Source organism: Haliotis rufescens, unplaced genomic scaffold (assembly GCF_023055435.1).
Source record: "Haliotis rufescens isolate VD_foot unplaced genomic scaffold, xgHalRufe1.0.p SCAF_16, whole genome shotgun sequence".
Lineage (NCBI taxonomy): Eukaryota > Metazoa > Mollusca > Gastropoda > Lepetellida > Haliotidae > Haliotis > Haliotis rufescens.
Genome location: NW_025963846.1, coordinates 15,075,781 through 15,092,370, shown reverse-complemented (window position 1 = coordinate 15,092,370; position 16,590 = coordinate 15,075,781). Strand labels below are relative to the sequence as shown.

Below are 16,590 nucleotides of genomic sequence, written 5' to 3'. Positions count from 1 at the left end.
ATTTACAGACCACCATCATATAGCTGGAATATTGCTGAGTGCGGCGTAAAACATCAAACCAACCAACCCATTATGTTACCGATTCCTCGTGTATTAAATTGTTTGATAGGCATTACTTAGAAGTTGGCGAATGACAAAGTCGACACAATTTATGGATAACAACTTCTTTAATAACTGTGAAGGTGACGTTTTGGTATATGTCCTTATACTGTTGTCAAGCAAGACTTCCAAGATGTCAGTCTTCCTTGACAACGGTATAAGGACCTATAACAGAACGTCGCCTTTACATTTATTAAAGAAGTTGTTGTCCATAAATTGTGTCTACTTTGTCCTCGTGTATTGTTGACATATGTCAGTTTTTTGTTGCAGTATGACAGTTTTCATTGGTAGGAGGCAATATTTCTAAATTGTTTGATTGGATGACATTGAAGGTCTAAGTCACTTGGTAGGAACAATGTGACAAAAATGAAAGTTTATTAGTAGTACCGGTAGTTAGTACGTATGTGCATATGAAATTTAACATATATTTACTTACATATTACCTCCATGGAACAAATCCAGTTCCCAAGACGATCATACATTGTTTGGTTTTCTGGCTGTTCACTTAAGGGACTGGTCATTTAGAACAGTGGGGAGGTGGAATTTATGGATGTCCGCTGCTTTTCTATTTTATTTCTTTTATTCTTACAGGTACATATATATGTGACCGCCTCCGTGGTCTTGTGGTAGAGCGTCCGCCCGGAGAGCGGAAGGTCCAGGGTTCGATCCCGGGCCGCGTCATACAAAAAGACGTTAAAAGATTGTACTTGTTGTTACCCTGTCTGGCGCTCGGCATTAAGGGGCTAAAACAAGGACTGGTCGGCTCGGAGTCAGTATACTGTGTCTGAGTGGGGTATTCATGTTAAACTGCGGCATGGTATCTCAGTGAGCTAGCACTATAAATCGGCATCAGTCCGGACTAGTACAAGCAGCCACACACACATGCACGTCGCTATATAAGTGCAATAATCTTGGACGCGACGTTAAACCCAATTTCACCTCACCTCACATATATATGTTCTCTGCCTTATAGCATTTATTCACCTGATGAAGAAGTAAGTATGTACTTTGAAACGTTGTGTTCCTCATAATAAATAACTCGACATCCATAAACTCTCTTCCTTTCACATGTGAAGATCAGATTTTAACGACACTGTCATGAATATTTAATATGTGATCATGACAGTGTCAGTGGCATTATATTCTAAAGGTTGCAGCACACTGCATACAGATCAAAAATATTACATGTATGATAACAGTATTGACTTTATCCTGCTTCTTAAGATTCTTCAGTTTGGGTGGGGAGGATTTAAGTATGTTTTAATCCCTTTGGTGTTGAAGATCATTGCTTCCATATACTTTAAAAATTGTTTTTAGATTCTATAATGTTCATTGAATGTATTTTGTTTACTTAACAAACCATGTTTCACTTTTGTGCTTTTTTTATTATCTTTTGTCGAAAAGTCTGTTCGTGATAAACACAAATTTGTTTATCATTTTAGATGTAAATTCTCATTCTATTCATATCTTGGTTTATTGAGTAAGTAAATGTATAATACATAGTGAAGTTTCTAGTTGGGTCAGTCTGAGACCTGCATCACTTCGGGCTTTCCTCCCACATTAAGCTGACACGCCTTGATATAAATGGAATAATGTTAAAAGCGGCGTTAAACCCAACTCACTCACTCACTCTAGTTGGGTCACCAGTTCTCTCTGCTAACCCTACAGTTGTTAATCATTATTTACAGAAATGGGAAGTTTTCTTGTGTTTTTATTGAATTGTTACTTTCTAGCTAAAGTGAGTGGTTGGAAGGACGGTTCTGAGGCTTTAACTGATATCAAAATTCCCAATATGAAGACAGGATTTGAACTTGTTTATGTCTTTTAATGTGACTTTTGAGTATGGTGGTCTTCTTCAGTGAAATGGAAATCGATGTCAACCCTGTCTTTGTTGATACTTTTACTTCTAAATGCTGCTTAAAAATATTCAAAATACCAGCCCATATACTCTAGCATCTCTTATCCATGAATTCTTGCATGTCAAAATACCTGTAAGTTGTGTTTAGGGCTGAATTTCCACTGAGTTTATATTTGAAAAGGGGGCGGTCGGGTAGCCTAGTGGTTGAAGCGTTCGCTCGTCACGCCGAAGACCCGGGTTCAATTCCCGACATGGGTACAATGTGTGAAGCCCATTTCCAGTGTCCCCCGCCGTGATATTGCTGGAATATTGCTAAAAGTGGCGTAAAACCATACTCACTCACTCACTATATTTGAAAAAATAGTGCCACGGCACTGTAGCTCACCTGGATGTGTAGTCAACAAAGACAGGCACTTAAGGATATTTAAAATGTATTTCTAATTCTCCAGCCTCAAGCATTTGATCAGGAGAAAAAAAGAGGCTGCTTATTTGTGAAACAACTCTTCAATGGTGTGGTTGGCTCTTCAGACCTGTGAAGGTCTGGGTTAGAATAGGTCTTCGGCAACCCATGCTTGCCATAAAAGGCAACTATGCTTGTCGTAAGAGGCGACTAACGGGATCGGGTGGTCAGACTCGCTGACTTTGTTGATGCATGTCATAGTTTCCCAATTGTGTGGATTGATGTTCATGCTGGAATAATCCTGAGTGCGGCATTGAACAACAAACAAACAAATTGTTAGCTCATCTGGCTCAAAGGGTAAAATCATCCTATCCTACCTTAAAATTTGTTACAGAATATTTTGGTAAGTGTTCGCCCATAAGAGGGCTTACCATACTTGCCGTAGAACATGGAGGGGATTACCTATTAAAACCATACACGAATTAACTGGGTAATAATCTTCTCCTTCTGCACTGCTGTTTTCTGTAAAAGGAAACCTGTAATATAAACAAGACATTCGGACTGACATGTACATTTTCAGTCTTGATAGGGTGCAGGCTTATTGGAAAAGGGTGCTTCATCTGGTGATTACAGTACTTTAAGTCATTGAAATTAAGAATTGAGAAAATTGTTCAAACTTTATAAAATGTTCTTGTAATAAAGAAGTTGTTCATCCATAAATAGTATCCTAACAAAGAAGCAATACTCAAAAGCAAATTGACTGATTCTGTCTTTCTTTAGCAGTTAGCATAATTCAGTTAAGAGCCAGATAGGTCAAAGTACACAGTATTAGCATATAGCTTTATGTTTGAATGAGAATATGATATTATGTTTGAAAACGAAGGTGGTAGAATAAATCATTATACATGTACAGACAATCTACTGATAATACAGATTTTTGATTACTGTGAAGGATTAAATACATTGACAATACATGTTGATTTGTTTGTTTACTACTCCGGCCACTGAAGATGATCAGCTGTCCCCTTCATTGAGGTCTCTACAAATGTGGTAATATGCTTCTTTCATTAGTGTTCTAAGTAATCTTAAGAAAATCAAATCTTTTACTCCGATATGATACTTATCTCTTAGAAAATCGGATGAGATCTTCATAGAAGACCTCAGCAGGTAAACCCTGAGTGACTTTTGACTGGATATTCTTGTCTGCATGCTTCACTACAGAGAATGTAGAATCCTCATTGCTGATTGGCTAAAATTTTTGTGCACCTGCAGTGACCTCCAGTGGATATGTCGTCAGATCTTCACTCGGGGGCGACGTATTGGAGTAAAAGATCGGATTTTAATGAGATATTGTTCTAAGAATATTGTTATGAGTTAAGGGGCGGTTGGGTAGCCTAGTGGTTAAAGTGTTCGCTTGTCACGACGAAGACCCGGGTTTGATTCCCTACATCATCATCTGAGTGGTCACTTTCCAGAATGAATAATGATGATGATGATGATGATGATTCCAGTCAATGAATTCTAATGGCACTACTTTATTATTTCCCCAAATCAATGTTTAGTGTGTACTCAATTTTCATTGTCACCTCCCTGGGGAGAATACAACCAATTTAGGCCTCTTTTTTAAATTTCTTGATTTATGAAGTTTAAAATTAATATGGATCAGACATACAGAAATAATGCAATGATCACGACCATAATTAGTCATGGCTAAATAGAAAATGTTGTAACAAGTGTAGCATATTCATTGAAGTGTTTCTTTGAAATGTCGGGGCGGTTGGGTAGCCTAGTTGTTAAAGTGTTCGCTTGTCACGACGAAGACCCGGGTTTGATTCCCGACATGGGTACAATGTGTGAAGCCCATTTCTGGTGTCCCCCGCCGTGATATTGCTGGAATATAGCTAAAAGCGGCGTAAAACCATACTCACTCACTCACTGTTATGAGTTAAAAATGTTACACTACTTATGACAACATTTGTGGTTTAGTCATACAAAAGACCAATATGATTTGCATAAGTACAATGCATACAATAATCTATTCACGCCAAAACTGCAGAATTGTAATAACTTGTGTTAACAACACCCAGGAGACGGTTGCAATATTTGCACATTCTGCTGAAGCCATGGATCCATCCTAGTCCATCAACAAGCCAGACACAAGTTTTCATACATCAATTAATGTCCTCAGAAGAAGCAAATCTCTAACTTTGGAGGCAATTGATAGTTTCGTGTTTTGTGCATTCCAAATCATGAACAAGAGTCATCAGGAGAAGACATGTATCCCCGGCCTGGTGCAATTTGGAAATTGGAGTTTGGCTACTTGTACCCCACTTGTGGTTCATTGCTGTTGAATACCTTCAGTACAGGTTTTCAAACCAGTATTACATACAACAAATTGGTTCTAAACGTGTTGAACTGTGAAACCAAGTGTTCCCCACTGACAGTGTTGAAAGTGACAGAAAGAGAAAAGTGGCCTCTCCAGATCACTTGAATTAGGAAGAAATAATTTTATGACACTTCAGCCTTATTTTGGCAAAAATATCTGTGTGAGTTGTATCAAAATTTGCCAGGAAAAAGTGAAAAAAAACCTTTTGGAGCATCATTTACAAGTGCAAATCATGATGTCTCGAAAAAAATTGAATCTTCTTGTAGCCGTTATCATTCAAACACAAAAACTTGATATAAAATTGTAATGATTTGAACAAAACAAGATGTCTTCATTTGAAGGAACATGCATGCCAAAGTTCAGCTTTATCAGTCCAGCAGTTACGGAGGAAAAGATCAAAATAACACAGAAAAGTGCAAAGGTCTATCCACTTCAAAGTGTCGAAGTTAGTATCAACAAGACAGAGCCCCCTCCTTGAAGGGCTGTATGTAGGTCCTTTACATGTTGCCATTGCTCCCCAATCTATGCACATAATTCGATGAAACTTTGGTGGCACCAACTATTACACTGCTAAAGTGTAAAGGTGGAATCAAAGTAATAATTCATACTAACACAAAAATCAACATTACAATGTAATGTCTTCCTTCTAACTATACACGTACAACCAACTTAAATATATCTTTTGAGAGATGGCCCTTATTGTATTTGAAGTATGGTTACCGTGGCGGCCATGTTTTAAATAAGGTCACAATTCCGTGAACACAGTTAAGAAAGACCACAGTTGGGATCATTCATGCAATGTTCAGCTTCTTAGTCTTAGTAGTTTCAGAGGCAACGTTGAAAATGCTGTTACAGTTGAAAAACGGCGATGTGTGAAGGTCATAGATAACTTGATCAAAAATCAAATTATGCCAAAAACGTTTCATTTACGTCATTCTGCATATCTAATACTTGTTTCAAAGTTCATAGTGATACATGCAAAAATGGGTGAGTCTTGGGCAAAAGTCACAGTTTTATAACGGTGGCTTCATAAAAATCTGATCAGAATTCTATGTGCAAACTTAAGAGACCCCATGCATCTTATAGTTTCAGTGATGTCAGAAATGTAAAAGTTAACAATGCATGGATAACTAGATCGACGATTGCCATAAGCTCGTTTGACTTTGTGTTTCTGGACAGATGCTCCATCAACTTGATCACGGAGGCAGTCCTAGGATTTGAGGTATTTCATCAGCTTCAACATTAGCTTGTCCTACATCCTACATGAGTACATCACTTTCTTAGTATCCCTGTCATGACACCAATGTCCAACGGCTTCTGTTGAAGGCTCTATCATACAGATCTTATAGTTGGACCATCATTGGTTTTTCAACAAGAAATACAATATCACAATAATCATCAACAATGTTTTATTTACAATATTCACAGTAAATTTCCTCAGGATTAACAGATGTAATAAAATATAAAATTGGTGGTAAGCTTCATGTCACCGAAAGGATAGAACTGTAAGGGAATTCAAGGACATTTGACGACTGGGCCAAGAGTACTTGGCTTATTCAAAGATGGGTTGATCTTAGGTTTTGTCGAACATCGAACTCAGCAATATTCCAGCTACATGAGAATAAGAATATAGGTCTCCAGCAGCATAGATGCTTATGGTAAGAGGCGACTAAAAGGATTGGGTGGTCAGGCTCACTGACTTGGTTGATTGAGTGTCATCGCATCTCAATTGTGTGGATCGATGCTCGTGATGTCAATCACTGGATTGTTTGGTCCAGATTCATACAGCTGGAATATTGATGCCATGTAAAGAGGCTACAATGCAGTGATGCTATAGTTAAAGAATATTACAGAGCTAATCAAAAGGTGACCTGTCACAAAATTAAAGTTGATTTACTTTGATAAATAGGAAATGCAGTACTGCTGTATCTTTGATAAATGATCTGAAGTCTGATTCTTGCCTACATGCATAATATTGGTAATACATTTGCTTAAGAAATGGAGTTAAACAACAGTCCTGAGTTGTGCAAGTGCGGCACCTCGCCTTGCTGTGTGCATCGTTCATGACAAGACTAGAAACAATCCCAAGAGTGGATAATCTGACTTTACTATGTACTGACCATGATGTTACAGTGACAAATTTTGGCAATGACAGTTTGTTTGATTGCATTTAAAGTTCCGGTACTGACTTTCAAGAACAGCAGTTCCCCAGGATTGTGTGTGGAACATACAGGGCTGACTTTCAAAGCCAGCAGTTCCCCAGGGTTGTGTGTGGAACATACAGTACTGAGGGCTTCCCCAGGGTTGTGTGTGGAACATACAGTACTGAGGGCTTCCCCAGGGTTGTGTGTGGAACATACAGTACTGAGGGCTTCCCCAGGGTTGTGTGTGGAACATACAGTACTGAGGGCTTCCCCAGGGTTGTGTGTGGAACATACAGTACTGAGGGCTTCCCCAGGGTTGTGTGTGGAACACACAGTACTGAGGGCTTCCCCAGGGTTGTGTGTGGAACATACAGTACTGAGGGGTTCCCCAGGGTTGTGTGTGGAACATACAGTACTGAGGGGTTCCCCAGGGTTGTGTGTGGAACATACAGTACTGAGGGCTTCCCTAGGGGTTGTGTGTGGAACATACAGTGTACTGAGGGATTCCTTAGGGGTTGTGTGTGGAACATACAGTACTGAGGGCTTCCCTAGGGGTTGTGTGTGGAACATACAGTACTGAGGGCTTCCCCAGGGTTGTGTGTGGAACATACAGTACTGAGGGGTTCCCCAGGGTTGTGTGTGGAACATACAGTACTGAGGGCTTCTCTAGGGGTTGTGTGTGGAACATACAGTACTGAGGGTTTCCCCAGGATTGTGTGTGGAACATACAGTACTGAGGGCTTCTCTAGGGGTTGTGTGTGGAACATACAGTACTGAGGGCTTCCCCAGGGTTGTGTGTGGAACATACAGTACTGAGGGCTTCTCTAGGGGTTGTGTGTGGAACATACAGTACTGAGGGTTTCCCCAGGATTGTGTGTGGAACATACAGTACTGAGGGCTTCTCTAGGGGTTGTGTGTGGAACATACAGTACTGAGGGCTTCCCCAGGGTTGTGTGTGGAACATACAGTACTGAGGGCTTCTCTAGGGGTTGTGTGTGGAACATACAGTACTGAGGGTTTCCCCAGGGTTGTGTGTGGAACATACAGTACTGAGGGTTTCCCCAGGATTGTGTGTGGAACATACAGTGTACTGAGGGCTTCCTTAGGGGTTGTGTGTGGAACATACAGTACTGAGGGCTTCCCTAGGGGTTGTGTGTGGAACATACAGTACTGAGGGCTTCCCCAGGGTTGTGTGTGGAACATACAGTACTGAGGGGTTCCCCAGGGTTGTGTGTGGAACGTACAGGGCTGACTTTCAAAGCCAGCAGTTCCCCAGGGTTGTGTGTGGAACATACAGTACTGAGGGCTTCCCCAGGGTTGTGTTTGGAACATACAGTACTGAGGGGTTCCCTAGGGTTGTGTGTGGAACATATAATGCTGACAGCAGTTTAAATCTACGGTTCTGTAACATAGATTATCAAGGACATATTCAGCTGTGGTTGAAGGTGAAATGTCAGACAATAATGTCATATATATACGTTACAATTATTGTGTACAATCAGTTGATGTGAAAAATGTGATCCCCTTAGGCCATTTAAAAAATGACAAAGTATTTCAGTCGTTTTACAAAAAACTATTAAGATAAAAAGGGCTTAAATATATAACATATACATTGACTTTCATTTCCTTTTAATCCTACCATTTTCAGTCACTGGGAGATGAAATTCAAAATAAAAATGTATGGAATTCGTTATTAAAAATGAGGCATTTTGTAAATTGTCTGAGTGAAAATTGACATTTTGCAAATTGACTGATTTTACACATTGACTGTATCATATATATACCACTCACTCCTGATCTGGAAGATGTACAATATTTTATCACAAAGTATACGATCTATTCTCACTCACACAAGACTAACACACTGACACTTCTGTACTGATTCTTAATATCAACTAATGAACACATACTGGATAAAGATGACTTTTCCATCCTTCACATTTCAACTGACAATCATGGAAAGTATTGATATATAACTAGTACTCGGGACATCATCAGCATTCCAGAAAGGTATCAAGAGAATTGACGCGGTGATCCTCGGAGGCCTGGACCCTCAGCCTCTGCCACCGAGACGGAGGCCACACTATGTGGGAGGCCTTGGCACTGATGAGGCCCAGGGACACCTGCAAACAACAGCATGGGGTCACTCATCTGATCAATGCATCTCCTGCTAACCAGTCAACAGAAATCCAGATATAATTAAGACATGTTCTCAGTTAAATATTCAATGTATTTAATGATAAATAAATGACAGACTTAATGGAAACAGAGACAAGATCTCAGTTATCTAATCTAATCAATGTACTTAATGATAAACAGTGTGTGTGTGTTTGTTGTTTTACGCCACACTCAGCAATATTACAACTATATGACGGTGGTCTGTAAATAATTGACATCATGAGCATCAATCCACGCAATTGGGATTGATGACATGCATCAACTAAGTTATCAAGTCTGACCATCCAGTCCCGTTAGTTGCCTTTTACAACAAGGATAGTTGCCTTTCACGGCAAGCATGGGTTGCTGAAGACCTATTCCCCCCCATAAACGAGTTATGGGGAATCCCCTTTTCCTGGATGTTAAAACGGGTTCCCACTGCTTGGAGTGCTGCACAATTTCAACGATAATGATGATCGGAGGGACTCCCCCTTTGCCTGCTTCTGCTTCGGATGGTTTAGTACATGTCCTTTTCTGTCTGCTCAACCATTGGATTACCTTATGTTATGACTGACAAAAGTATTGAGACGTAAATGAATCCCTACTCTGACCGGACACCTCTAGATACCCCAACACAAGCCCAACACATCCATGGCCACAACGTTTTGTATCATGATACAGCCTACTGACGATGTGGTGTTGAGACATAAATACATCCCCATAGTGACACACCTATATCTTACAACACAAGCCTACACACATCCATGGCCACAACGTTTTGTATCATGATACAGCCCTTGTATCTAATGTGTAGCTATCATCTGTATCATCAACCTGGACATGGACGCGACATATCTCTATCATGTGTTGAACGGTATAATGTGGACACTGACCGGACCGAAGAAGTTGCTGTCCATGCTGTTCTTGTGATGGTCTCCCTCCACCCAGCAGTGGCCTGAAGGGACGTGGACGACTGCCTCCTTGTATGCAAGAGTCCTGCAACACAACATCAGCTGATCAGGCACAAGTAATTGTTCTCTGACGTAGCCCACCAGTGAAGGAACAAATCAGGCTACTGTCACATGACACAATAGTTATTATCTGACGTAGCCCACCAGTGAAGGAATAAATCAGGCTACTGTCACATGACACAATAGTTGTTATCTGACGTAGCCCACCAGTGAAGGAATAAATCAGGCTACTGTCACATGACACAATAGTTATTATCTGACATAGCCCACCAGTGAAGCAACAAATCAGGCTACTGTCACATGACACAATAGTTATTATCTGACATAGCCCACCAGTGAAGGAACAAATCAGGCTACTGTCACATGACACAATAGTTGTTATCTGACATAGCCCACCAGTGAAGGAACAAATCAGGCTACTGTCACATGACACAATAGTTGTTATCTGACATAGCCCACCAGTGAAGGAACAAATCAGGCTACTGTCACATGACACAATAGTTATTATCTGACATAGCCCACCAGTGAAGCAACAAATCAGGCTACTGTCACATGACACAATAGTTGTTATCTGACATAGCCCACCAGTGAAGCAACAAATCAGGCTACTGTCACATGACACAATAGTTGTTATCTGACATAGCCCACCAGTGAAGCAACAAATCAGGCTACTGTCACATGACACAATAGTTATTATCTGACATAGCCCACCAATGAAGCAACAAATCAGGCTACTGTCAGATGACACAATAGTTATTATCTGACATAGCCCACCAGTGAAGCAACAAATCAGGCTACTGTCACATGACACAATAGTTGTTATCTGACATAGTCCACCAGTGAAGCAACAAATGAGGCTACTGTCACATGACACAATAGTTATTATCTGACATAGCCCATCAGTGAAGGAACAAATCAGGCTACTGTCACATGACACAATAGTTATTATCTGACATAGCCCACCAGTGAAGCAACAAATCAGGCTACTGTCACATGACACAATAGTTGTTATCTGACATAGTCCACCAGTGAAGCAACAAATCAGGCTACTGTCACATGACACAATAGTTATTATCTGACATAGCCCATCAGTGAAGGAACAAATCAGGCTACTGTCACATGACACAATAGTTGTTATCTGACATAGCCCACCAGTGAAGCAACAAATCAGGCTACTCTCACATGACACAATGGTTGTTCTCTGACAAAGCCCACCAGTGAAGGAACAAATCAGGCTACTGTCAGATGACACAATAGTTATTATCTGACATAGCCTACCAGTGAAGGAACAAATCAGGCTACTGTCACATGACACAATGGTTGTTATCTGACAAAGCCCACCAGTGAAGGAACAAATCAGGCTACTGTCACATGACACAATAGTTATTATCTGACATAGCCTACCAGTGAAGGAACAAATCAGGCTACTGTCACATGACACAATGGTTGTTCTCTGACAAAGCCCACCAGTGAAGGAACAAATCAGGCTACTGTCACATGACACAATAGTTATTATCTGACATAGCCTACCAGTGAAGGAACAAATCAGGCTACTGTCACATGACACAATGGTTGTTATCTGACAAAGCCCACCAGTGAAGGAACAAATCAGGCTACTGTCACATGACACAATAGTTATTATCTGACATATCCCACCAGTGAAGGAACAAATCAGGCTACTGTCACATGACACAATAGTTATTATCTGACATATCCCACCAGTGAAGGAACAAATCAGGCTACTGTCACATGACACAATAGTTATTATCTGACATAGCCTACCAGTGAAGGAACAAATCAGGCTACTGTCACATGACACAATAGTTGTTATCTGACATAGCCCATCAGTGAAGGAACAAATCAGGCTACTGTCACATGACACAATAGTTGTTATCTGACATAGCCCACCAGTGAAGCAACAAATCAGGCTACTGTCACATGACACAATAGTTGTTATCTGACATAGCCCACCAGTGAAGCAACAAATCAGGCTACTGTCACATGACACAATAGTTATTATCTGACATAGCCCACCAGTGAAGGAACAAATCAGGCTACTGTCACATGACACAATAGTTATTATCTGACATAGCCCACCAGTGAAGCAACAAATCAGGCTACTGTCACATGACACAATAGTTATTATCTGACATAGCCCACCAGTGAAGGAACAAATCAGGCTACTGTCACATGACACAATAGTTATTATCTGACATAGCCCACCAGTGAAGGAACAAATCAGGCTACTGTCACATGACACAATAGTTATTATCTGACATAGCCCACCAGTGAAGCAACAAATCAGGCTACTGTCAGATGACACAATAGTTATTATCTGACATAGCCCACCAGTGAAGCAACAAATCAGGCTACTGTCAGATGACACAATAGTTATTATCTGACATAGCCCACCAGTGAAGGAACAAATCAGGCTATTGTCACATGACACAATAGTGGTTATCTGACATAGCCCACCAGTGAAGCAACAAATCAGGCTACTGTCAGATGACACAATAGTTATCATCTGACATAGCCTAGAAGTGAAGTGACATGACATGACACAAGTCCCAATATTAGTAGTATCAGAGCTCCAGATAAGCTGCGTATCTGCGTAAAATACGCATCAGAAATGCAGAAATACGCAGTAAAATAAGATCCAAGCGTATCAAATAAGCAACCAACATTACAGATACGCTACAAAAATAAAACTTGTGCATCGTCAAAATATTGTGAAGCAACTATGCGTATTCGATGAGCAAATAAGCAACTTATTTTGAAATTATTAACGGGCATTCCGTCAACATTGCCAAAATCGATCGTTTTCTACATTGGACAAATCACAAAATTTATGCACTTTCAAATTCTGGGTTTTTTTCACCAAAATTATGTATAATAAGCACCCCCTATTTCTAATTTTAAGAGTGCCCTTGACACTTATTACATCAAATATGGAAAATAAACAGAGCTGACCTTCAATGAGAAATATCAAAAGCCTAAATTTCAGCTATGGGTGCAGGAATACCAATGTCAGAAACTAAGCTGGTCCCTGCTTGCTTCTGTAATTCTTTTTACAAAAAGTCTGCAATAAGGTTGATTTGGCCTCATAGATGAGACCTACAATGGCATGCTGGCTCTTGAACGAGAATGCTAAATGGCACTCACCTCACCAAATCCCCTTCTAAGGCGACAATTCTTTTGATTAGATTCTGGTCAGGGTTGGAAGGACTCCTGAAACAAACCACAGTGAAATCTGTAAATTTGATAAGGACGGAAAAAAGATGATATACATTATCAGGAAATGAAGGGATGGGTCATCAATATATGACAACAGTATGAATGGTGAGAATCTATTTCTGCAAATTTGCTGGTAAGTTTCACTAGACCAACCAGCAGTTTGCAATATTTGGATGATCATGGACTCCTTGGTATCAAGGGAGATAATTCTGTAATGACTGTGCATGAGTGAGAGGTGCTCCTGTAAAGTGGTAGAGCACCCACACTGGATGCTTTGAATAGCCAAAAGCCAATAGTAATGAGGAATCACAATCATCTTTTACAGATGCCATCCTTTCACCTTAAAGTAGACAAAGGACAAGGCAGCCATAAGAAATTGTGTGAAAGATATTGCTGCGAAAGTTACAAGACATGTTCATCAGACAACTAGTTTTCCTTTCTATCACTTGTTTTGAACTTATGGCTTGGTAAATATATTGCAAATATGAGCAAACAGGTTGAATTTACAAACTTCTGGAGAAATCTTGCTATGATGGAGCCTGTGAGGAAACCCTCTGGAGGAAATCAGCTTGGGTCAAATGCTTGCTCATAACTCTACAGTTGGTGTTTGATTGAATATATATGTATAATGGCATGAGGTCTTTACATGTGTTAAATGTTCATATGGCATATAGTCTTTACATGTGGTGTTTAATGTTCATATGGCATATAGTCTTTACATGTGGTGTTTAATGTTCATATGGCATATAGTCTTTACATGTGGTGTTTAATGTTCATATGGCATATAGTCCTTACATGTGGTGTTTAATGTTCATATGGCATATAGTCCTTACATGTGGTGTTTAAGGTTTATATGGCATATAGTCTTTACATGTGGTGTTTAATGTTCATATGGCATAAAGTCTTTACATGTGGTGTTTCATATGGCATGAGGTCTTTACATGTAGTGTTTAATGTTCATATGGTATATAGTCTTTACATGTAGTGTTTAATGTACATATGGCATATAGTCTTTACATGTAGTGTTTAATGTTCATATGGCATATAGTCTTTACATTTAGTGTTTAATGTTCATATGGCATACAGTCTTTTCATATTGTGTTTAATGTTCATATGGCATATAGTCTTTACATTTGGAGCTCAATGTTCATAAGGCATATAGTCTTTACATGTAGTGTTTAATGTTCATATGGCTTATAGTCTTTACATTTGGTGCTCAATGTTCATAAGGCATATAGTCTTTACATTTAGTGTTTAATGTACATATGGCATATAGTCTTTACATGTAGTGTTTAATGTTCATATGGCATATAGTCTTTACATTTGGAGCTAAATGTTCATATGGCATATAGTCTTTACATTTGGAGCTCAATGTTCATAAGGCATATAGTCTTTACATTTAGTGTTTAATGTTCATATGGCATATAGTCTTTACATATTGTGTTTAATGTTCATATGGCATATAGTCTTTACATTTGGAGCTCAATGTTCATATGGCATATAGTCTTTACATTTAGTGTTTAATGTTCATATGGCATATAGTCTTTACATTTAGTGTTTAATGTTCATATGGCATTTAGTCTTTACATGTAGTGTTTAATGTACATATGGCATATAGTCTTTACATGTAGTGTTTAATGTCCATATGTCTTGAGGTCTTTCATTTGGTGTTTAATGTCCATATGGCTTAAGGTCTTTCATTTGGTGTTTAATGTCCATATGTCTTGAGGTCTTTCATTTGGTGTTTAATTTTCATATGTCTTGAGGTCATTTGGTGTTTGACCGACTATATGTACACATGGTAATAAAGTTATCTGGGCAGAAACCATAAGAAAATTGCTGAAGTCTGCCAATTTAGCCACTAGCTTAAAACTTAGCCTACTAAATCTTTCCGCCCATACTAGAACAAAATATGAAAGCAAATGCAAGTAGCCAGTGGCGTCTCACTCGTGTCTTGAAATACACTTGTATTTAAAAACAGTATGTACTGGGTTCACCGAGTGACCTTTGAGTATTAAACTATGATACATATCATCATGAAAAACGTCCAAGACGAGGCTGCGCTTCATCATTTTCAGAATAGAACAGAACGTTTTTTTCCCCAGGCTTTGCTCATAATGAACAATCATAAAAACTGACATTGATGAGCATACATCATGGCAAAATGAGACTTAATGAGAAGGTTTTTACAGGTTACAGAACTCAGATAACCTATTAAGTGGGCCTATTTGGTGTTTTTTACACTAATGTTGTGTGTAATTAAAATACCAATATTGCGGTTCCCTTTTGGAAAACGTAGATACTTCACAACTTCGGGAGAAAATAAAGGGTCAGGAATGTAAGATCTACTGTGGATATGTAATAGATAGATGATGGGTGCCAGTACTTTATCAAGATATAAACATATTGCAAGGCGACAGTATGTTTATATCCCAATTAAGTACTGGCACAAATTCTCCATCTATCTTAAGACTACAGGCAAATATTCGAGTTCCATGAACTACACATGGCAGATCGCACAAACTCCACCATTCACATTTGAAGCAGATTGCACAGTTTCATATATACTGTATGCTTCATGCAGTCAAGTTTCAAGAAGTACGAGAGTTTCACACTCTATAATATGTATACAGTACTGTATATTCCCGTTTATAAAGCGACCCCACATATAAGTTGACCCCCCTGTACAAGACTTCCAAATCGCTGCTAATTTATATACCCCGTCTATAAAGTGAATTGGAATGAAGCACGTCACCAGGGCATACACAATCCCTACATTTGCAAAAAAATGGGTTTGTCTTCCGCAGAAAAAAATTACATTGTATCTCTTCAGTAAATTCAGGGAAATGAACATATCATAACAATTAAACTTGGTCAATACAAATTTGAAATTTGAAATCAAATTGAAATCACTACACATGATGATTTACTGATTAAATTGTATTTCCTGTTCTGCTAGGCATTGTTTTACATGCAGAGCTTTTGATTACTGTGTGTATTGTCTCGTAAACTAACCAAAAGCAGCAATCAGCTTGCACACGTTTCTCGGAATCTACCGTTGATTCGGTAAAAAAGTACCCAGTCATATTACTTTAAAGAATTTTTATACAATGATGTGAAGAATTGTATCTGTAACAATATTTTTATGAGGAATAATTTATTCCAATATCATGTTGTTTTAGTTGCAGCTTTACTATATATACCGTATTCGACGTAATAAGCGCCCCGCTCTAATAAGCACCCACGGTGACATTTGCTGATATATTGGCTGGTGAACAATCCCAATTAGCACCCCTTCCGATTGATCAATGTACACAAGACTAATTTATTCGCGTATAATA

General features: G+C 39.2%; 1 protein-coding gene across 3 annotated transcripts in view; it reads right to left on the bottom strand.

The window, feature by feature from the left end:
• Positions 1-6,135: 6,135 nt before the first annotated feature.
• Positions 6,136-16,590, bottom strand: part of LOC124122535 (mitochondrial inner membrane protease subunit 2-like) — a 148,963-nt gene continuing 138,508 nt past the window's right edge. For all 3 annotated transcript variants that reach the window (XM_048396910.1, XM_048396912.1, XM_048396911.1), the window contains exons 5-7: positions 13,178-13,243; positions 9,938-10,040; positions 6,136-9,010 (exon numbers count right to left, since the gene is read on the bottom strand). In XM_048396910.1, the coding sequence (XP_048252867.1) occupies positions 8,882-9,010; positions 9,938-10,040; positions 13,178-13,243 (298 nt within the window). In that variant the 3' untranslated portion in view covers positions 6,136-8,881. The remainder of the gene's footprint in view (positions 9,011-9,937; positions 10,041-13,177; positions 13,244-16,590) is intronic.